This window comes from Ambystoma mexicanum, chromosome 2q, assembly GCF_040938575.1.
Source record: "Ambystoma mexicanum isolate Mex_15411 chromosome 2q, UKY_AmexF1_1, whole genome shotgun sequence".
Classification (NCBI taxonomy): Eukaryota; Metazoa; Chordata; class Amphibia; order Caudata; family Ambystomatidae; genus Ambystoma; species Ambystoma mexicanum.
This window is the reverse complement of record NC_090924.1, coordinates 437,185,988-437,210,410: the sequence shown is the minus strand read 5'-3', so window position 1 is coordinate 437,210,410 and position 24,423 is coordinate 437,185,988. Positions and strand designations below refer to the sequence as shown.

Here is a 24,423-nt window from a genome sequence, read left to right as displayed (position 1 = left end):
AAACTGCAATGAAAAAATAAAAGAAAAAAATAAAAGAAACACATACCAAAGTGCCACTGTCATTTGACTGAAGTAAAGATACCACAAACAACAGAGCTGCGAGACAGACAGCGAGACAGTACATTTATGTCGGCGTCAATTTTAACACTCCACGGCATCAAGACATCACTGATGTGAAGCCAACAGCATAAGTGCAGACGGGCCAGCACAGCAAGATGGTGATAGCGAAACTGGGGCCTGGTGCTATTCAAGTGTTTTAAGCGAACCTGGAAGCCTACCCATACCCCGCCACCCAAGCCAAACAGGCTCAACAGGCACTTCCTCAGGGCACGTGCCCTTAAGTAGGGGAGGTGCTCGAAGGGGCATGGCTTCAGGTATATGACTACAACAAAAGAAAATTAGGCCGTAAATGAACTTTGTTCAAAGTATAGTTGGATTAAAAGACCAAGTCAATGTACTTGGAAGTCCAATAGGAGCGTGGACACACCGTCCGGGCGTGGCTACAGGTATATGATATGACAGGAGAACAAATGGCGTGTTTGAGATGCAGTACCATGGGCCACAGCGGGTGAACAGGAGAGAGTTCCCAGGCTCAACAGGCACTACCCGGGCACTTCCTCGGTGCGCACGATTATTTTTCTTCCTTGCACCAACTTCCAAATGTATTCCAGCGGTACAGGGATTTAGTTGCTGGCCTCCTAGCTGAAACCATTACGTCGTCCAGAAGGTCCCAATCTCACCCTTTGAGACAACAGGCGTGAAGATTGAGAGTCCTAATCTCTGGTTGAAGAATGAGACCTCCCTCTTGCAAGAGTAGGTCCTCTCTTTGGGGAAGACGAATTGGAGTGCAGACGGCCATTTCCAGAAGGTCTGGGTACCACGTTCTCCTGGCCCAATCCGGAGCAATGATGATCACGGTTTTCCCGGATTTCCTCAACCTCATGATCACGTGAGGAATGACGGGGACTGGAGGAACTCCTACAGAAGTGGAAATATCCAGTCCACCACAAAGGCGTCCCCTAGATCTCCTCTTTGCAGAAATTCCCTGAGCAGAACAGCTTGCACTTCCGGTTGACACTGGTTGCGAACAGATCCACTTGAGGGGTTCCCCAAAGGGTGAAGATCTCCAGGAGGACTTCCTGAGCTAGTTCCCACTTGTGGGAGATCGTGCTCTGTCTGCTCGGAGCGTCCCCTGCTGCGTTCTTTTCTCTGGCTAGATGAACTGCCAGAAGAGTTATACCTTCTCCAAGTGCCCAGAACCAGTGCTGCATTGCCTCTATACACAGGGACAGCGACCCTACACCCCCCCCTTTAGTTGAGGTAGTGCATGGCCACTGTATTTTCCGTCATTATCAGTACACTTTTCCCCCTGTATTGAGAGCAGGAAGGCCATCAGCGCAAGTCTGATTTCCCTCGGCTCTAAAAGGTTGATATGGAGTCTGGCCTCCGACTGAGACTAATGTCCACTTATCGAAATAACTCATGTGCGCTTCCCAACCTGTGAGGGAGGAGTCTGTCACAAATGTCATCTCCGGCCACGGTTGCCAAAAGGGTTCTCCTCTCATCACATTCTCTCTGCTCGCCCAACACAGGAGATCCTGAGCGACCTTTGTCGGGACCTGAATAACGTCAGTCATTCTGTTAGAGAATTGAAAACACTGGGATCTTAGAGCCCACTGAAGGGATCTCATTCTCAGATGGACTTCTGGCACCAGAAACATGAAGGATACCATGAGGCCGAGCAACAAGATGTTGGGCACTCTAAAACTGTTTGACCATCTGCAAGAGATGTTGAGCACTTAACTCGGGAGGCAAAGCTTTTCCCAAGGCTGAATCCAAGACTGCTCAATAAATATTAGGTTCTGTGAAGGTGTCAAGTGGGACTTCTTGAAGTTCAGGGAGAAGCCCAGCTCGTGGAGGAAGTGGCAGGTGTGATTGAGATGACTCCGGAACTGTTCCAGAGAACCACCCCTGATCGTCCAGGTAGGGGTAGATGTGAATCCTTTCCCTCCTAAGACTTGCTGCCACCAGTGCCATAAGCTTGGTGAAGACCCTTGTGGCTGTGGTGAGCCCGAATGGCAGAACCTGAAACTGATAATGAGAACCGCCAACCTCAGGTACTTTCTGTGCTTCTGATGGATGGGCACATGAAATTAAGCCTCCTGAAGGTCCAATGACACCAACCAATCATGGAGTCTAAGGGCATTAAGGAATTTGAACTGGTCCTTCCTGAAGAACTTGTTCAAACATCTCAAGTCCTACATGGGTCGCACTCCTCCGTCCTTTTTGGAAATCAGGAAGTAGGGAGAGTACCAATCCTGGTTCCTCTCCGCCACAGGTACCAGCTCGATCTGGCTTTTAGGGGGCAATCGGGAGGTTTCTTTAGGAAGGAAGGCAGTAACCGTCTGCTACCGTTTGTAGCACCCATGCTTCCGAAGTTATGCTTCGCCAACTTCGGAAGTGATGGGACAGTCTGACTTGTGGGTGAGGGAGTCATTTTGCTGCTCCACCTGCAGCTGAGGGTAACTCCTCGGGTGTTGCGTGGGGGAGTTCTACCTTCTCTTCTTCTGCCTCCACAAGGAGTTCTCCTCTGACCCCTTTGTGAGAAGTGTCCTCTAGAGATGGAGGACTAAAAAACGAAAAGGACGTCCTCTGCATCCTTGACCTGAAGGTTGAGGAGAGGAGTCTCTCTTTCCGGGCTCTGAGGCGCTCAAGGAGGAGACACATGAGACTCCATTCTGGTCTTGTCAGAAGCAGAGGGGTGGCTTTGTTTCCCCGGCATCCACTCGGAGGAGCTTGCCTCTGAAAAACGTCAAGCATTTTTCAGCAGAGGATTTCCCATTCTATAGGAGTCAAAGTTTTCTTTGGAAACAACACTTTTTCGGGAGAGGAAGAAGAGGACGACGGCCAGCGACACTGTTTCACACTTCTTGTGAGAAGAGGATGACTAGGGTCGTGAACTATACTCTAATCATGGAAACATCCCTCGATTCGGAGGATGACTTTTTTTTGGACAAGGTAACGGATGCGGATTTGGGAGAGGGCTTACCTGCATCAAGTTTCCCTTTCCTTTCCTGCAAGGCCTCGACAGTCATAGATTGACATGAGCCACAGTCTTCCACCTTGTGGGCTGTCCCTAAATACCACAGAGACACAGTGAGGATCTGTTATGCAAATATTTGCCCCACATTCTGCACACCGTTTGAAACCTGTCTATCGCAGAGGCAAAGATGGAGAAAAAAAACATAGTACCTGGTGGCATGGCCATGCTACAGCTGTGGTGGTCTTGGGGCCCGCGAACAAGAGCCAAGACCAAAAAGCGACTGAGGAGTGAATCCTAAACTCCCAGTGCGAGAACTGAAGAAAGCACGAAGAAGGCGGAAATAATGAAGCCTAACGCTTACTTGTCGGAGATGCTGAGGAGAGCGACTAACAGCAACTTCCATTCAGAGACGTGACGCCACCCCACTGGAGTACACCCAAAGGCAGCAAATGTGCCAGGGTTTCCCAGCAGAGGGAGGGGAGATGAACAAAACCTGAAAGCGGAAAGAAAAGCCAGTGGGGTAAAACCACATAAAGCCAGTGGAGTAAAACCACATAAGTGTCTGTCCGATCCACAGAAACAGAATATCGTAGAGGGTTACGGGAGCCGTAGAAACCTGAGTATAAAGTCAGAAGGGCCAGAGGGCTCTAGAGAGCCCCGTCGAAATAAGTGGAACAGTGCAAGAGATAATAGAAAGTAAACCTGGAGGGTTCAGTCAGCCAAGCCAAAAAGAGAAACAAGGGGAATTGGGAGACTCCCTTTGTATACAATCAGAACAAGAAATTGAGCAACCCACTATTGGACATTGGCAGAGGCTCTAAAGACCGCCCAAAGAGCTAAGAAAGTCAGAGGACCAGAGGGTTCTTGAGAGCCCCATCGAGATGAGCAAAACATTGCAAGATAAGCTAAAAGGAACCTGGAGGGTTCAGTCAGCCAAGCCAAGAAGAGAAACAAAGGGGAACTGGGAGACTCCCTTTGTATACAATCAGAACAAGAAAGCAAGCGACAACTGGTGGAGACGCATTAATGGAAGCATCCCTCCATTTAGAGAACTTGACAAATTTGGTTTCTTTAAAGACTTCCGTTTTTCCTTGAGGAGCCCAGAGAAATACTGAGGAACTTTTCTTTGATGAACTGTGAAAACGAACATTGGGATTATGACACAAACCCAGGAAGAAATCACGAGACATCAGATTAAGACTGGTATAAAGAAGCCTGAGCAGGTGGTATAGTACTCTGGCTATATGTAAGTTTGTTTCACTAAAGTGGTAGGGCCAGGTAGTTAATAGGTTTTTGACTGAGGACTATTTTTGTTTACTCAATAGGAAAGGAAATCCATTTTACCAATAGGGAGAGATAGGCGTTTTTCTTTTTAGTTAATAAACACCCTTGAATTGATCGCCGCCACCTTATGTGTCAGAGTGGGATCTGAGTGACCCGACAGAGTCAGACCCTCTCCCAGGTTGTATGGCCAACCCCACTGACTGTCTTCCACCGATAGGGCGCTGGGTTATAAAACCATCCCTAGGGTCAAAACCCAAATGGCCTACACCTATCTCTGCCAAACTCCCAAATGATTCGGAGGACAAAAGACAGCTTAAGGTCCCTACCTCTAAAAAATGTTTTGAAGTAGATCCAGAACCCAGAATCAACCATGTCTTTGCTTGAAAATATCCTAGAGAGGATTATTGAAAATCAAGCCAGGGCCGACCAATGTCACCAGGAGAACCCCGTCCGAATAGGGGGTAGGTCGCTCCTACCACACAAGTCTTATAACCCTACCGTGAGGTAGAAAACCCTTAAAGTTTGCTATTTGGCACCTCTACTGAGGGAGATGATGGGAGAATTACAAATATCCTATCAGAACATCAATTCCCTGGGCACCACCACCTTTTCAAGAGATCAAAACTATCCTCTTAGAAAGGGTCGGACAAACCGAAAGCTTCTTCTGACTGAAGATCCCAAAACATCCAATTGCTTCCCAATGAATGCCCGAAAGAATTATCCGGACGAATACAAAATACGCACAGCCAATGTTTAGGAAAGAAAACCTTATCGGAGGTATTAGAGGCAGTGGCACTGGAGCAGTTTATTAACGCTCCACCTCCAGCTCTCTAGAGAGCAGAATTCCAGCAACCCAACCTTCCCTAAATACGACAATTCAATCAGCACAGGCCCACTCCAAGGCGTTTAAATATTTTTTAAATACAGGGACGCCGGGGGAACCTAGAAGAGACCTTAGACCATCCAGTAGACTCTGTTGAATTATATAAAAAAAACTCAAAAAACCCTTTCCTATTAGACTTAATCCAAAGGAAAAGGCTATCCGGGGTCCGTTGTGGCTCCCAGTGGTAAAATAAACAATAACACCAGGCGAAGCCGTTGGAAGGGTGAAACCTCTTGTCTCCACCGTGCCCACGTATTTCTCCTTTGGAGAAAAGGGTCATTTTGCAGAGCTCATCGCAAAAACCTCATCTGGGAGCACATGGAGATAGGATAGGTAGGGACAGAGGAATGTCAGGAGAGGGAGAAGACAAAGTGTATCTTGAAGAGGCTTAGATTTGCTCCTGCATCCTTCAGCCCTTCCAAATTCAAGAAACAGTCAGAATCAATGACATCTGGAGTAGAGCTCTAATTGACTCAGGGAGCAAACAAACTGCCATACGCTCAGACCTAGTCTACCACAAGGATCTAAAAATGGAAGGAGCCATAAAAATCACCTGCATACACAGAATGTAGTAGAGGCCGATCCCAAAATTCCCCATACACTAGACGTTAGAGGTTTTCTCACCAGGGTAAGCGCTGCAGTGGTACCAGGCCAACAGGAGAAAGTCATAATAGATACAGACTTCTGTACCTTTCCAGATATCTTAACCCATCCCTCTCCAGTAAATCTTTCAAAAGAACTACTTTCCGTGATCATTCTGGGAAACCATTGCAGAAAAGGAAGACCTGGGAAAATGGTAACCTCAGAGAAACAATTACCTCGGAAGAGGGGACTTCCATTTAACAGGGGAAAGGGGAGTTACACGTCCTTTCTTCTCAGAGGGGAGCCACCCCCTGTGAGCCTAGGGAAGTGAGCATGCTAAGCAAAACCCTCCCTAGTGTTTGGGAAAGCAGGACCTCAATGGGAGTGACTCCCCTCGAAGGGACAAGGACTCCATTCCTATCAGTAACTCCCTATAGGAAATAGTGTGTCTGCCTATACAGGAGCCAGGAGCAAAGAGACTGATGTTATATCGAGAAGCAACATGCCCCATGGAAGTATAGTGGTAAGAATAAAGGAACGACCAATCATGCATGGATAGTGAGAATGATACACAGAAGCGACCCTCAGATGACGTCCTGGAGGGACAGAGCCATGTTGCACTGTAGAGCTAGCAATGGCATGCAGAGACCAAGACACAGAAGAGAGACGCCAGGATGCCGGCATCGAGAAGTGCAATATTGCAGAGGCAAAGACAGGAGAAGCCGGTGGCGTGGACACGCTACAGCCGTGGTGGGCCTGGGGCCCCCAAACAAGCACTGAGACCAGAGAGCGAGGGAGGAAGTTCAAATCCCACAGTTCCCGGTGTAAGAACTGAAGAACGCACGGAAGCTGGTGAAATAAGAAAGCTGAACGCTTACTAGATGGAGACGCTGAGGAGAGCAAGGAATGGCAACGTCCCATCAGAGACGTCAGCCCGCTGGAGCACAATCGAAGGCAGTGAAGGTACCAGGGTTGCCCAGAGTGGAGGGAGGCGAGCCAAACAAAACTTGAAAGGGGAAAGAAAAGTAGTGTAGTAAAATCACATATCGGTCAGTCCGACCGTCAGAGACAGAATATCAGAGGGTTACGAGAGCCATAGAGACCAGAGCATTGGATATTGGCAGAAGATCAAGAGAAAGGCCCAAGAGCTAAGAAAGTCAGAGGGCTAGACGAGTCTAGAGAGCCCCATTAACGTAAGTGGAACATGGAAGATATAAGTGAAAGGCAACAAGAATGGTTCAAGTCAGCCAAGAGAAGTAAAAAAAAGAAGAAGAATAAAAAAGAACTCGGTGGCTCCCTTTGTATACAATCAGAAAAAGAAAGCAAGCGACAACTGTTGGAGACGGATTAAGGGAATCATCCCTCCATTTAGAGAACTGGAGGCATTTGGTTTTGTTAAAGACGTACATTTTTCCTTCGGGATACCAGAGAAAGACTGAGGAACTTGTTTTTGATTAACTTTCAAAACGAACATTTGGATTGTGAGACAGGCTCAGGAAGAAATCTTGAGATTATTGAGACTGGTATGAAGATGCCTGAGCAGAGTACAAAGTACTCTGGCTTATAGTTCAGTTATTTCCTTAGAATGGTAGGGCCAGGTAGTTAAAAGGGTTTTGAACTGATTTTTGACTAAAGACTAGCACCCTTACTTTAGTTGATACGAAGGGAAATCCCTCTTAGCAATAGGGCCAGAGAGGCGTTTTTCTTTAAAGATAAATAAACACCGTTGAAGGGATGTTCTTGAGTCTGGTTCCTTCTTCGCCACAGTACCTATGTCGGCGGAAATAGCTAAAGCAGCACAAAACAACTCTGTGAGTAAAAGGCTCTTTACCACAGTTGCGGTTTGCAGGATTTGGTTCTCTAGAACTTGAATCCTGGGACAAAAAAGGCTGCACCAAAACAGGAAACAAATGCTCTCTCCCAGAATCGCTACCTTCATGCCAGGAGTGAAACATCCAGCCAGGGAGAATTCCAGGGGAAAAGAGAACATGAAGAAACGACTCGCAGCAGCAGGGTTAACAAAAGAAGGTTACAGCAGGTGGGAAAACTGTCCCTGGATGGAGACAATAGCTGGAGGCACCCTCACACCTCTAAAACTGAAGATCTAGCAGAGGGATGAACACCCGGCACCTTTCTGTACTCTTGGAGCAGGCCACAGCCAAGCAGAATATCCTGGCGGTAAACTGCGGGATGCAGCAGTTGAGCAGCCCAAAAACTGTCCCAAAGAGGAGGGTTCGACTCACCAGATGTGGGGAATCACCTGGCATCTTGAGAAGTCAAGATTGGACTTGTAGCAGCAAAATGACAAAACTTCTGTACCTAGCCAGTAAGACCAGGTAAGGGTTAAAAACCCAAAACGGCAGGAATTGCGGTGACAATCGCCTTCAAATTGACAGACATTCTACCTCCAAGTTACAGGAATCATCTGAAAGCAAGAGGGAGAGGGATAGGGGAAGAGTCCCTCTGGAGATCAAGGAACCAAATGAATATCGATCGGGGGGAAGAGCGAACTGTTGAGGGCCCCAAAAGAGTGGCCCTAGAATCCCCAAAATAGGAATACTGCCTTACTGCTAATCCTACTGAGTCTGGCTAGATTAATTGTCAAATACTGTGTTCACCAACTAGACTGGTCTCTCACAAGTTCTGGTTTAAGCCCACCATGCAGCCAAACAACTTGTTATTAACTACAAATTGCTCTTGAAATTAATATGTTGGAATATAATTTTCTTTTTGCAATCCAATCTATGGTCTACCTTGCTGGGGGGGGGGGCGCGACACAGACACAGACACAGACACAGACACAGACACAGACACAGACACACACACACACACACACACACACACACACACACACACACACCTTTCCTCTTCCCATTGTAAGGAGCTCATGGGGGCAACATTAAAGACAGACACAAGTGATCACAGTTCAAGGGTGTTTAATAAACTGTACAGGTAGGCTGGAAAAACGCCTAATCTAAATCTAAGATGGAGCAGGCTTCGACCATCAAACAATAATAGCGCAGCCCTAGTGGTGTCTGTCAAATAAAAGGGCCTATACTAAAAAAACTATTGTCAATCCTTCTGTTAAATACAAAAATAAGTGTGGGATAGTGTTCATAAGAAAGAAGGAAGTGTTCACAAATAATAAGTCAGGATGCGGTAGTTGGGGTCTCCCTTCCCCACGTTTTCAGCACAGGACAAGGTAGGGTTTTGGAGCACAGCACACGCTTGAGCATTCCCAGCATGAGCTAACAGTTCCGCTCTCAGCAATCAGGGCCTTCGGTGGTTAAGTCGCTTTTCTACAAAAAGTCTCTTGTTGCCATGGGCATGATGTATTCAGAATAATAAACTAAAGTTATTTTCGGCTTGCATGTTGGGTGATACCTTTCACCCTTGGATCCCCCTCTTACGGGCGCAGATCCCTAGAATGTTACTTAATGATACCAGGACATCCGATAGCTATGTTTTCTGGCTTTCGAGGGGCTGTCAGATTTAAAGTAAAAGTTTCAACCAAAGGTTCTAGAGTTCTTCTCTGGTTTCTTTTGGTGACAGTTCTTCACCCCTGGGTTCCCCCTCTTCCAAGTTCAGACCACTCTCAAATATTAGCTTGTCTTTGTCTGCTCTCACTCTGGCATATCGTGCATTCACAAGACTTTCCCTCTTGTACTTTGCTTTGCTGCATTCACAGGTCTGTGGGTGTTCGCTTCTCACCCTTGAAACCCCCTCTTCTGGGTTCAGATCTAACTCGGCTGTTCGCCTCCCTCGATCGGGTTCACTATAGGTTTCAATGCAATTTTGTTGTGCCGTCGCGAATCTTAATGTCTTTTTATACACTTCACCGTGGACGTCCCTCGGCCCGGTTCACTTTTGTCCACACACTATTTCGGGACTTTAGACTTCACCCCTCTTTATCGGCATCCCTCTTTCGGTTCACGCTTGCCAATCTGATCAATCGTGCCTTTCTCATTCAACTCTTACGATGCAGATTTCTCTTGACTTCACAATCATCTGGCAGTCAAAGACTTTCGACTTTACAGACGATTTTACAAGACCCCTGTATGACCACTTTGACCCCCTTCTCGTTATGGTACTTTCAACAATCGGGTGACTGCCCAGAGTTTCCTGAGTGAGCACCCACGTGGTGCCGGACTCCTCTGTTGCTGGTTTTCCCCCCTTTTCATCAATCACGCGTTATGCTTTCACAGTTCAATTAGCCGTTTGCTACTTGTCGTTCAACACAGTTTGTTTCCTTATCGATTCTCCCATTGACTTAACGGCTGTGATGAATCGCTTTGGAATCAAGGTTGGTACCATGGAGACAAGTGTCTCTCCCCTGCTTGGTTATCAGCAGAGGAGGGTCTTGTGTATCGTTGACATCTGCTGCAACACACACCGGCTATTGTTCACGGTCTTACGATTCCTTCTGCAGAGGTTTCACGGGCCTTGTTCGGAAAGGGCAAGGTCGCCGCTCTCCTCGTCACCCTCTCGGTATGCACAGTTTTCTCCTCCTCTTGAACTGCCGTGCTGAGTTAGCTCTCATGTCGTGCAGACTGCCTTGCTCATATTGCGCTCTCATGCTCCACCTTTTATCCCTGTGGGGAAGGGAAAGGGCCATCAGGTGTGTGCAGTTCTGTTCAATTGCCGAGTCTGAGTGACCCTGATGTTGGGACATGTCAGGTAAATGGCTCGAGTGTTAGTCTGTCGTCCTTCGTAATGTGCGAAAGTGGAAAGTGTTTGTGTTGGAAAAGGAGGGTGAAAGAGGGGAAAATGTTTGTGTATCTTACGTGGTAGGTTGGAGAAATGTTGTCGGAAGAAGGGGGATAATGTGTCTCACCCGTAAGTGCCCCACTCTCACTGCCCGAGGACCCCCCATCCAGGTGATCCTCCCTCATTCGTCCACCTCCAGGAACTGGATCTAATGGCGATGGCCGTGTCCTGGCCACCTGGATGACAGACCCTCGGGGACTAGTAAGGGAGACACCTTCAGGTTTCTCACACCATCTACATCATTACCTTGTTGAGTCGGTTGCATTTGCACCCTCTTTCCCACCATACCTCCCTCCCGCTTGCCTGCGCCCAAATCTTTTTTCTCTGGAGACTTAGGTCTGGACACCCTCAGCGTGGGCACAATATGCCAACCTCAGATAAAGTAGGCTCTCAGAGACCACCACAGTGGTGTTTTGGAGCAGAATAAAAGCCTTACAGCAGACCACCCTCAGCCTTCAGCATCACCAGAGTTAACAATGTCAAGGTTTCACAGAAAGCATAGAAAAGTACTACATGTTCTTGTTACCTTTGAATTTCTTTGCCGGTTTCGCTACAACTGGTTTTGTGATAACTGCGTTGGGGTCGTTGGGTGACAACCAGGACACCAGGTCAGACTCCACATTCCAGTAATACGGAAGTCCGCTAGCAAGAGAGAAAGAAGTTATTACGGATTAGTGCACCTAGGTTACAAATGGTTTGATGCCGCAAAATGAGCTGTAAGAAATGGGCTGGGCAGCCGCTTCGTAGGTAAAGCAATTATTTGACTGCACAAACTTTCAAAGTGAACTCAGGAGTCAGCCCATCCACAATTAATTAACATGCAAAACATTCTTTAACATTATGCCAGCCAACAAAAGGTGGCAGGCTGATATACAATAATAAAGAAAACGTGGGCAGAATGCAGAGATAAAATAGAGGCCAGTACAGGAGCTGCCCTAAAACACCTTCAAAGCAAAATGATTACAGAAATGTAGGGTACTTCTATTATTTTCTAAGTGCATACTTCTTGCATAATGTTGGAGCACCTTTGCTCTAACAGCAAGGACACTTTTCAGAAAGCAAAGGTGGCCATTAATTCAAAGACTTTATTTTACATCAATCTAGTAAACATTTGATCTTTAAAATATTTAGTACTTTAAGTAACATGTAGATTTTAAACTCTTAGGCCCCGATTCATGGAATTATTTGCATGCCATTCTTGACGCAAATCCCTGTTTGACGAATGGGGATTTGCGGACAGAATGGCATGCAAATCCCCGTTTCACACGCATATAATGAATCAGGTGCTTAATTTGGAAATGGTGCATGTCTTGCCACCAAGCAGCGCAAAGGCGTTGCTGAGGAGTGGTTAAATGCTCACCAGAGGGGGTCCAGCACCTTGTACCAGTTCAGGGGCAGATTTTCTACTCTAGTGGCTTCATAATCCACATGGTCCTCATCGTAGTCCTCTGCAATTATTTCCTCTTCTGGCTCTAAAAAGAAGTGAGTTATACAATGAAATTCACCATAGACACACCTGATGGACAAAGCAGCATGAAGACAAACCAGATAATGACAATGGATATTTAAATACTTTTCTTTAAAAACACATTTAGAAAGCACTGCATTGGTAGTCATGGCTTTTCAGCTCGGACTCCTAGCTTAACACAGAAAATCTACTTTGCTGGTCATGTCACAAGATGCTATTTTTAGGTGGGGAAACACAATGGTTTGGTGGATTGCACAAAGAAATGTCAGTGCTTAGGAATGATCAAAACCTTCCATTCATCAAACTCCCATTGTGCAAAAGTCACCTTAATTGGGTTTGGTATGCCTAGACTTGGATCGCAAGCTTTCTGCACCTTGAGCCTCAAGCTACCTCATTGAGGAAGCCCAATGAGGCCAAAACAGGTTTACGGTTGCTTGTGGCTTCATGCAGAAGGGGTGCGACCAAGAGGTTCAGGAAGGACTGTACCTTTTGTGGCGAGACCAAGCCCAATTTGTATATGGTCATTCACCCACTGTAATGGCGGGGTGAAAACAATGGTTTCAACGCTGGCCAGAAATATGCAAGTTGCTATTATTTATTGAAAACCTTCCATCCGTCCATTCCTCTTCAGTCAGATCCTCTTTTTTTATAGCATTTAAAAGCAATGTATACTCTGGCCCGCTAAATTTACATTTCCCTGACAAGCCAGGGTGAAAAGGCCAGCTTCACCTTTGTTTTTGCTTTCAGTATGCAAGCAGGCCAGATTGAAGGCTTCTGCACACATGTCCATTTAGCAACAACCTGCATGAAACATTCACCTTTCAAAGAAGAATGTATTTTTTTGTTGAACTGGATGTTAATAAACTACATTTTGGGAGTATCTCAAAAAGCAATACAAACAGATTAACTTTTGAGTTTTATGCTGGTAGTGTGGGCGAGTAGCTCTTCCAATCCTGTTTGTTCTATGCATTTTGGGAATTGTAGTTCTACCTTTTCCATTTTAAATGCAAGACTAATAAAGTCATTGAAAGCAAACAATAAAACCAGGATTGATGACACACTTTTACATATGGAAAACAAGCGATCTGGAGAACCATAAAGTAGGGAGATTGTTTGAAGAGGTGAAGGGGAGGCAGGACACAAGGCATGGCTGTGCTGGGGAGGCGAGTGGAAGAAGCAACTGCAGGCATGCTTCCGTTTGGTAGTGGGCAGGGCAGACTGCAAGCGTGGGTGTGTACACCTGAGCAAAACAAAAAAGAGGTGATGGCTGGAAGGTTTAGAATTAATCTTAACCTCTAGCATTGCTCTGGGCAACCCTCTGGACCATCGTTATTTGCCTGGCAAGCCACTTGTGACGAATCCCTAGATGTCATCACCTCTCCCAGAGGGGCGCCCCTTCCCATGAGGCCAGGGTGGTGCGGCTGCTACCCAACAGTCCCCCTAGGGGTGGTGCACAACAGTAGGATCTCATGGGGAGAGATTCCCCCTTCGAGAACAGGGATACCCATCTAGGATATGGCTTGGGACATCACAACCCAAACCAAACATCCCCTCCTTTGCTCTTCTTCTAAGACGGAAAAGAACATACTAGACCCAAGTAGATCTCGGACTGAAAGGAGTTGGCCCTGTCGAACAAAGATCACACCCAAGAAACAGAAGGACTTGACCCTTTCACCAAGAATATGCTAGCAACGTAGTATAAAGGTAAAAAAAGGACAAGACCTTTCGTCGAATTCAGCCCAAGGGGGCATCAAGTGCAAGGAATCCCCAGCGCGGGAGATTCGAATCCTGTCCGGGAACCGACAAAGGATGCAGGCAGGGAGCCGCAAGACTTCCTGGAGGGTTTAACAGGAGCGGAGCCGTGTCAACTGCTCAGAAGAAGGGAAGCTGAGCAGCCAGAGAACAGGAGACGCCGGACCGCAGACACTGCCAACGAGAGCCTGATGAAGCAGAGACACAGAGTCCCAAAGCTGGGTAACGGGCGGTACGAAGGGGCACAGGGACAGTCACCTTGTGGGCGGAGGCAGCTCCCTCACAGCCTAGTAGCAAGAAGGCAGTTGTAGGCTCACTGGAGGGGCAGAAAGGTGCTAAGTTAGCACACAAGAACTATAAAAGGGGTAAGAGGAACCTCACCAAACAGAGAAGAAGGGCCTGGGACACTGAAAGTCACAAAGGCAAGTCATCTTCCTAGTGGCAGTACTTGGCAGGGGGGTGAACCAAGTCTGCCAAATCAGCAGAGCTGAGAAATGCGGGTCTGGGAGTAAATCCCACTGAGTATCGCCGAGGGTAAAGTACCTGTGAAACCAAGATACCAGTACATACACAGGGAAAAGCCAAGAAGCCTGGGGAAGGGAGTCCTTCCCCCAGGTCAGAGAAAAGCCACAGCCAAGAGAAGGGAGTCATTCTCTTGACAATTGAGAGACCCGAGTATGGAACCTTGAGGCCAGGGGAAGGGAGTCATTCCTCTGCCAAAACAAGTACTGTGTTGGGAACACGCGATCCAAGGGAAGGGTGTCATTCCCCCTTGAGTGAAGAAACTGTGAACTTTCTGATACGCAGTGTTATAGGATTGGCAGTCCTTTGTTTGTGAAGTATTGGGACCAGGGGAGGGGATTCATTAATAACTTTCAACCAGAACTGTGCCAACCAATCCCAGAGAATGTCTCCCTTCTCCTGGACCAAGAATATTGACGCAACTTTCTAGTTTAGTTATAAATGTAAGGGAAAGAATTAGAGATGTTGACACAGGAAGGTAGACTCTTTAGTTTACAAGAACATTCTGGCAGACCCCTTTAGCATCCTAGGAGGGAAACCCCTCAGAGACAGGGAAAGTTAGGTTTTCTCTTTATTTTCTTGACTAATAAAATTCTATAGCAATCACTATGCCAACTTTGTGTCAGTCTGCTCCTTCAGCACCGTTACACATTACAAAAGAGGAAAAGGCCATATGCAAATCAGGCTTGGTCCCACCCCAAAAGGGGCAGTCCAGCTCGGACTGCTTGTTCAAATTCCTTCTGCACAAAACCACAAGCATCCCCAAACAGGTTTCAGCCTCATTGGGCATCATCAGTGAGAAGTAGCTAAAGTCTCTAGGCCCAGCAGGCACAGGACCCACGTCTGGGCATTGTAAGGAAGGCATGGTATCAAACAGTAAGACAGACACAAGTGATCACAGTTCAAGGGTGTTTATTGAACTTCAATTGGGTTTGAAAAACACCCATCTAATCCTAAATCTAAAGATGGGAGCAAGCTACGACCATCAAATAATAATAATGCAATCATAGCGGTGTCTAGTCAAGAACAAAAGGGCCTATTACTAATAAACCTACTGCCAATCCTTACTTCTAAACACAAATAGTGTGGGAAACAATGTTATGCAAAGAAAAAGTTCAAGAAATGATATGTCCGGATATTCAAGCCTTTGGCTTCCCTTCCCCACGCTTTCAGCACAGGACAAGGCCGCACACGCGAGCTTAGCATGGTCTCTGGCTTCTCTAGCACGAGGATGCAGTTGAAATCTCAGTACCAGGACCTTCTGTACCACAGTATCTTGCCATTCAAAGTATCTTGCCATTCAAAGTCTCTTATCTTCAGAGGGCCTGATACGACAAACAAACATTCAAAAGTCCCTTTCTCCTTAGGATTCTCATGTACAACTTCTTGGGTGATTCACCACGGGTCCTATTCCACCGGCCTGAGCTCAGATTTGTGCATTTTCACAAACTTTCTCTATTCCATCAACTTCGAAGACTTTCGACTGTGCACAGCATTTTGCTTGACCCATCGCAGGACCACTTCGATTCACATTTATTATTGCACTTTCAAATGATCTCCCACCGCTGGGCTTCGATCAAATTGATCTACTTTCATTACTCCTCAGCTGGATATCTTACAGAGACCTTCGATTGAGCACCCACACAGTGCCGGTCCACTCTGTTAAAGGTATTGTAGCTTACTTTAAAGTTCACTCACTCATCAACAGTTTAACTTCACTCGAATCTCTTATCACATGCCTTTTAACAATGTCAGTTCCAGCACTCGCCATACAATGTTGCTGCTTTCCACCTTTGCTTCAACACTGACCGGTCTCCCCAACTCACTGCCTGTGTTGTTTTCAATGAAGCAGCTTTGTTGTTGGAGCCAAGGACAGAACCACAGTGGCTGGTAATTTCCCTGCCTTGATTCTTGACACGGGAGGGCCCCAAGGTATCTCCAACACACAATACAGGCTTCTTTAGCCTATTTTCCTGGTCTTATGTTTTCCAATCTCCACTCATGAAAGCAATGGTTCCTTGTCGAAAATGTCAAGGGTACTTCCCCCTCCTTGTGATCCCCTTCTGTTTTCGTCTCCTCTCGTTAAACTGCCATCTTGGAACTGCTTTTTCCTAATGTGCTTTGCCTCGCTCAGAGTGTGCTCTCGAGCCCCACCTTTTAAACATGTGGGGAAGTGTAATGGAAGTCAGGTGTGAGTGTTGGGCAGTAATTGCCTGACCTTGTCTGACAATTGTATTCTGATAGGTCAGATATATGGCTCGGGTGTTAGTCTGTTTTCCCTTAGAGCGGGCAGTCAGTGAAAAAGTGTGTGTGTGTGTTGTAAAAGGGGCTGGGGGTAGACTGCTTAAATATCGTACTTGGTAGGAAGGGTAAAGGTATTACAAAGAAGGGGATACTGCGTCTCACCACCCTGTGTCCCATTCCCATTCCCTGAAGACTCCTCACGCAGGTGATCCTCCCGCACTGGTCCACCCCAGGAACTGGATCCAAAAGCTATGGCCGTGTCCTGGCCACCTGGACGACAGATCCCCGGGGACTAGTTGGTGAGACACTTTCTGGTTTCTCACAGCATACACAACCATATAGCCCGTGGATCTTAGATAGTGTACACGCATGCATCATGTAATGGACCCTCATCCTGACTCCTCACAGCACCAAAAGTGTACCGGCGGTGGTGAAACCGTATCACCCATGACTCTTAGATTTTCAAATTTTAAGGGGCAGTCCAGCCCGAACTGCTTGGTCACATTCCTTCAGCACAACATCACAAGTATCCCCAAACATATTTCGGACTCATGCAGAAGGGATGTGACCAGAGCTCCATTCTGGCTGTTAGAACAATTTGGAAAGTTGCAAGCTCTGCGGCTCTCCTCGACTCCGCCTCTCTCAGGTGCTAGGCATTCAGGGGGCTTCAACTGCTTGCGTATGCATTTCTCTTCCTCGCCATGTCCTCACTTTTCAGCTCACTCATCCCAGTTGAGTGGATGTCTCCTGTGCAGTAAGGGACGGACAACAGATTCACTTTCTTAATGAAAAATACTTTTATTTCAAACGTCAGGATGGATTAAGGCCTAACTTGCCTTATGCTACGGTGGAATTTCCCTACCTAAATAAACTAAGCATAGTCTGTATCAGTAAGCCCAACCTAAAGGTCTGTCTGTGTCCAAAACCCATGCTTGCCCTTACAGCTAAAGATATGCAATGTGCAGGGATGTAAGCATCAAGAAGAAACAGTTCAAAATAAAGAGTTCTGAGCTTCTTCCAGCTCAGACTTGGTTCAACTTCTCCTTCCTCAAGTTCAAATAGTTCCACAAAGAAAAGCTTGGGGTTACCTTCCCCAAGCATAACACAATCCAGAAAGATCCCAGTGTCTCTTCGCCAAGTTTGTCACAGGATACCTCAGGGTTCCAGGATTCTCAGGGTTCCCTTACCAAAGATCGACACAGTTCCAAAATACCTTGTGGTTCCTTTCTCCAAGATCAAGACAGTTCCAAAATAAAGGTTCAAGTCTCTTCAGATGCACAAGAATTACACAAATCCCACTGGCACTCCATTTACGTACATCATACCTGCTTCTTCTTCACTTCAGCACTTATGCACTTATATCACATAGCCTTGTTCTCTGGGTACTTTCATGACTCTTTCCAAGATTGGGCTAATCGGTCTAGGCACAGTTACAGGTCACGCACCAATAACCCGACCCCCCCCCCCCCCCCCCCGACACCTTGTGATGCTCTTTTATCCTTCTTGAGTAACACTGGTTTTCCACTTAGCACCAGAGTCAACACTTGACCTTTACTGTGGTTTCTTTCTGCAGTCGTTTGACTTTGCCTGAACTTGCATTCCACCCTTTGTATTTCGGCAGTCTTTTGGCTTTGTTACAACTTGCATTCAATTTGTTCTTATGAATTCAACAACTTATTTCTCACAATTGCTTTCGGTTAGCTCAAAATTGTTCATACCAACGTACACTTTCATGCTTGCAACTATTTTCACTTCTTTCAACATAGCACGTCATTCGATTTTCATATCTTTTCTTCGGTTTGGTATTCAATATTGGCCGTTGTATTTTCCCCATGTCATGTATCACTCACTAATTGTCAAAGGATACGACCATAAAAGGATACAGATGATGAGCGTAACTTCTGGATCGCTCGCAAACCGGATAATAGTTTGATAGAAGAGATGTCATACAGAGACCTTCCAAGTGATTGCACTCTATGACTGAAACTCACAGCCAGAGAGAGAAATCGCTGAAGAAAGGCCGAGGAGTAACAGAAAAACACCAACCTGTTAGAGAAACAAAGGATCATGAATACTAATGTCACTAGCTTATTTCTCACTATGTAGCATATAAGGCCACCACTAACCTGTGGATGTTGAGGAGCAGTTCTGATATCCAATAGGAAATAATCCAGATGAAACAACGAAAAGGAAGGACGAAGGTTAGTAAGGGAAATCTTATCGCGAACGGCACAAGGGTAACGCTAGATACCGGGTTGGTGCACCACATGATAGCGTCCAAAGTCTTGTGCATTAAATCCTTCTTTAAATCAGGTAATTGAAACAATCCTGCCCTTGTAGGTGAAATGACACAATCCTGCCCTTGTAGGCTGGTGTAGCAAATTAGGAACTTGATGTTAGCAACACAATCTATTAGTGAAAATAAAGAATCTTACTTGGGTTTGGGAATGTTATGATTTCAGCAGAAAAATAGTACAATCCAAGAAAATCCTGCTGAAATGAAAGGCTGGATACTTTGAACAGACTCCAAAAGGTTGCCGCAATAGATTCTTCCTGGTAATACTTGCAGAAATGAGAACAAATTCCTAAGGAGTCGCAGTGTGTAATTGCAACCAGATATACACAACTGCTGAACGTATTAGGAACCACCTGCGGTAACCAGACCAGTCCGATGGAAACAGCTGAGTAACTGCCGGCTGGGAACATACGCGGCAACTAGCAAACATTCAAAGGCTGCCGCATAGCAGAAATGACAAATTCAAGTTCCCCACTACTTAATCTCATGAGGTGGCGGGAACTGTGAAGATGAAAATAGCGAGCGGTGCGCAGACTGCTCAAACCTCAATGAGTGCAGAGCTCAATTGAAAGATCCGTTAGTTGAAAAGGTGAACGAATGGCTGAAAGCAATGCGAGAAACGCAGACCAGCTTCAGACATGGGTTCCGGATGAAAACGCAATTAGAAGCAGCGCGCGTAACAAACACTGCTGCTAATAAACGTAACGTCTGAACTCGCGTGATAATGCAATTCACGTGATCTTTAACGGCGGGTGTAATGTGAATGCCGTTTCCCTGGTAACATATCAAAGTCTCCACCTTGTATAGAACGGTTTTGCTGTTCTATATGCAAAATTGGTCTTCGGAGAAGAGGGGGCTTTAGAAACAGAGGGGGCTCTCGGAACGGATGCTTCATAGTTATCAGTCGTGACACCCCAACACTTGACCACTATTCTATATCTCATTAAATCTTCACAATCATTGCGTAATTTATGTACAACTCTTTTGGCTTCACCAGAGTTCCAAACTCTTTTATTACACACCTCCTTCGTATGCAGCAACATTAACTGTCTTAAATTCGCCCCAGAGCACCCCGGTATGAGTACATTCTCTCTTGTACTCACTGGAGCTGCTCTGATCCATCAGGCATCCTTCCGCTGATCTTGATCTCCCCCTCTCATCCCGGGTAGGCATCGGGAGTCACAGCAAGCAGTGCTCGCAGAGAACCTTCACGCTGCATCTCTTGGCATTCAGGAGTTCTCTGTGTTCCCCAACTGGGAACACATACTACCGGTCAGTGCTGGGGATTAGGTCCTCTCGCGGCTCACTCAGGTTGCAGCACCTTCTTCCTCAACTGGGCGCCCACACATCATCCTCTTTGCCGGTCCGGTTCATGTCTGCTCCTCGACACAAGCCAGACACCTTCTCTCCGCGCAGGTTCTCTCTGCAGTACCATATGTGTCTGCTTTTAAACACCTGTGGCCTCCCAATAGGCAGCAGGTGCCAGTAGTTTGCTGGCCCCTCACTATGACAATTAGGACATGCCTGATCCTTCACATACCTCTTCCTCGTCTCACTACTAAAGTGGTGAAACTGACTAGAAATGTGTATTGCTCTTAGTCAGCTCTTCCTCGTCCCATGTTTAAAAGGGGCACATTTCAAAGTTATAGTGTGTTTGTGCAAGAGTTATAGATTGACAAAACCTCATGAAGGGAGGGGGCTTGTTTTCATAGGGACAAGGGGGCTACCATGTCTCACCTGCAGATATCCTCTCCCCCACCCCCCAAGGGTTTAGGCCAATTTTACCGTAAACAAATGGTTGCAATGAACATTTGTTCTAAAAATGCTACCACCAAAGGTTTGAACCCCAAAAGTTTGAACCTTTGGTGGTAGAAATGAAAAGAAAAAAAAAACTAGGTCTGCGGGGGTGACCCCCGCATCGCCGCGCTCACTATACTTCATGGTATAGTGAGCGGGGGGTGCGTGGCACACCCCCACAGCCTTCCGTTTAAAAAAAAAAAAGAAAAGAAAGGGACCCTGCAGCGCTGTTTCCCGATCACGGAAGTGAAAGGGAACTGACGCTGCAGGAACCCAGCCTGAAGACAAGGTAAGTGGGGTTTGTTTATGTTGGGGGTGTGGGCGGGGTGTGCTCAGGGTGTGGGTGGTGGGTGTTATGGGTGTGTTGTGTGTGCGTGAGAAGGTATGTGTGTTCGCATGATAAAGGTGCAAACTTTTGGTAGTTCGCACCTTTCTCATGCGAACGATTTGCCCGCGGTACTTTCAGCCGCGGTCAAATCACTCCGATTCCTCCCAAAGGACCCTCCAACCAGGTGATCCTCCCTCGCATATCCACCCCTAGGGTCAGGATTCAAAAGCAATGGCCTTTCCCATTACACCTGAGAAGACGAACGAAGGGGAGTAGGTTTGAGGATACCCTCAGGTTTCTTACACTCTTAAAGAGACAGAACCCTTTTCCTGGAATCAACATGTTTTAGCTTTGCCTTCAGACAAGTGTCTGAATTTTATGTTGTTCTTCAGGTCAGACAGTCGCATGTATGCTACCATGGGGAGTGGTTTGGGGAGTTCCACAAAGGAATGGGAGTCCTTGTTCCCTAAGGGGGACGTCTCTCCCTGTGAGGTCCGCTTGCCCAAACCCTTAAGGAGGGTCTTGCGAAGCAGGCCCACCTCCCTAGTCTCAAAGTTCCTTCAGCTATCCCTCCGCAAATACCTCCCATCTCGAGCACTCCACTACCTCTAACTCCCTCAGGGTCAGTCGTTTCTCAAAGAAAACAAGCTGGCGGTAGATCTCTGTCTTCGGCTGGGGCCTCACTCTGGAACAGCCTCCCTGCCACTCTAAAACTTGAGGAGAACCATCTCCGGTTCCGGAAGCACCTCAAAACCTTCCTCTTTGCTTCTGCCTTCTCCTCCCCTCTCCCCTGTTGATTCTGCTCTCCCTCGGCACCATGCACCTGGCCACCCTCTGTCCTCTGGGTCCAGGTACCTGCTAATCATGCCACCCTCACGCACTGCCTCCTTGCCACCCCGTGCACTGGGGTATGTATCTGTACCCATACAGCCCGCCCCTTTTCTTCAAGCACTTTCAGACCTACACGGCCTGCTGCCATAAACCCAGCACTTGCCACTTGCTGGCTGCACTCCCATTGTTTGTTGCCTTTTTATTTATTATTTTATTATTATTATTTTCTTTTCCTTCTCGCTCCGCACTCTCCTTTTGTTCCCCCTTCCATGCACTTCTCCCCCTTCTCCCTCTAACCTGCACTTGCACGTTCTCAATGTCACTGGGCCTAGTAAAATAGTTGTTTTTGTTCTCCCCTGTTCCCTTTCCCTGCCTGGTCGCACTCTGAACCATTTGTGTATGAGCGCAATAGAAATAAAATATCAATCAAAGGGGGAGGCTCCCCAAGGAGAGAAGGGACAAATTCCCTCCATTCGTCACACCCCTCTGAAGGAAGCCATAATCATTTGTTTCCTAAAGAAACATACAGCTGTTCCAAAAACACTTTCTAACTTCTAGCCAATGTCAACTCTGCAGCTGAAAGCCAAGATAATCGAACAAGCACTTACCAAACCGCTGCAGAAAAGTGGTGAACAGCCAGACCGCCTGTTAGGCAAGATTATATGCAGTACCCTTTGGGTACACTACAACAACCCTGACCTCCTGGCAATAGGAACCCAACCTTTGGTATAAGTCTGTACTACACAGGTAGCATGTTGAGCAGCCAGGCTTATCTCAAGGGGGGTCAATGTGAGCTGTAGGGGAGTTACACAGAGGTTCACAGTGGCAAGTATTCAAATAAACCCTTATACACAAGGTTACTTGATGAAACAATGATTAATTTACTTAACAGTCAGAGTAAGCCTTCTTCAGAAGGGGGCAATATAATAGTAACACACAGATACACTCCAAAATACACACTATTAATATTTCTAAATCAGTAAGTACCCTTTTGGGATGGCCCATAGAAACTAACTACACCCCCAGGTGACTTCAATAGTTAGGGTGCTGGGGACATTCATTTATCTTTGTTGCATTTAGAAATCTTCTACAGGAGGAGTGTCAAAGAAAAGAGGTTTCAGAATAAGACAAGTATTCACACAATTATTCTTAAGCAGATAAGTACTTTCAAAATAACCCTCCAATGCAAAATCAGTTAAACGCTTCCTGGAAGGAAGACACAACACATAAGCAGAGGAGAGAAGAGTCATTCAGGTAGCCAGGCCAGCCAATGTTAAGTTAGCAAAAGTCAAGGTGAGCTGAAGCACTTCTTGCAGGTAATTAAAAGTCTTGCACAATGTTATGTTTAGAAGTCTTTGTAGAATAAGAAGAAATCAAGTAGGGCCACAAGCGGATTAGGCATGTGAGGTAAAGAAGCTGACAGCAACTCTACAGATGCATCCAAGACAAGTCTCCAACGAGGACAAGTGAGGTTACACAACAAGAGGTAAGTTCTCTTAGATGGTACAGTACCTTTATGTTGAAGAAAAGTGCAGCAGATGGCTTCTGTTCCTGTGCAGCTCTGCAGATCCTGGTGTTCCTGGGTCTCAGTCGTGGGGACAAGAGGGAGGACTTCTGGGGACTCCTTCTGGGGACCACGAGAAGGCTCCCCAGGCAGCCCGAACGTAAGGGTATCTAAGGGGCTGGGAGGTCTAAGAAAGCACAAAGATCCCTAATCAGGAGCACAACCATACCAGGGGATAGACCTTTGCGGTCAAGGCAAAGGCTGGAAAAGAGGGGATACCCGTGAGTAAAGGAGCGATATCTGGTGAAACCTGCTGACACCTGTGATGCGATGACAGATAGGGGAGTGCAAGTGAGGCGCAGGGCGGCCGCCGGCGTCTCATGAACCCCACAGCCATCAGCCACAGGATGACTTAGAAGGTGGCCCTCATAGAAGAGGCAAGAGACAGCCGCATGAAAAAAACATGCAGCAAAAACAGACATGGGTGGTGGCGAAAAGATTCAGCAGAGGGATACTGTAAAAGAACGCACCCCTGGCTCTACTAGCCCCGAGCAGCCCGCGAGACGCTGCAACAGCCCTTGTTGGGCCGACAATGGCCCCAGAAACACCCACCCCAAAGAAAGTGCAAAATGTGGGCAGCAAAGTATAGGGACTGTCGGGGCACGCAACCACAGTGCTTGAAGAGGCCCCCCCACACCTCTAAGGGTGGAAGGCACAGAAAGGGAATACAGCGGGTAAGACATGCATCCCAGCACCACCGGGTATGAGAGGTACAGCGAGGTGCCCCCCCCCCACCTCCCAAGAGCATTGGCTGGCAGTGGACACGAACGCATCTCGAGAGAAGGGGAAAGCAAGGGAAGGGGAAGATAACAACCCCTAGAGACCACATAGATGAGTCACCCTCGCCTGAACGCCAAACAGAGAAAACCAGGCAGAGCCCCGATACCTGAATCCGCTCAGCACAGCAACAACAGTGAGAAATATCACCCAGGAGCAAGAAAGCCAAGTCAGGGAGGCGCATAAGAGGACCACCACGCGCAGTGAACCACACAAACTCGAGGATAAGCGGAGAGCCACCCAAGCGGGAGAGAGATAATGGCGAAGAAAGTCGGGGACACCACG

The 24,423-nt window shown here is 47.0% G+C and overlaps 1 protein-coding gene across 1 annotated transcript in view; it reads right to left on the bottom strand.

The window, feature by feature from the left end:
- Positions 1-24,423, bottom strand: part of PQBP1 (polyglutamine binding protein 1) — a 225,287-nt gene that overhangs the window by 106,083 nt on the left and 94,781 nt on the right. The window contains exons 3-4 of the mRNA XM_069647483.1: positions 11,920-12,031; positions 11,086-11,201 (exon numbers count right to left, since the gene is read on the bottom strand). Of these exons, the coding sequence (XP_069503584.1) occupies positions 11,086-11,201; positions 11,920-12,031 (228 nt within the window). The remainder of the gene's footprint in view (positions 1-11,085; positions 11,202-11,919; positions 12,032-24,423) is intronic.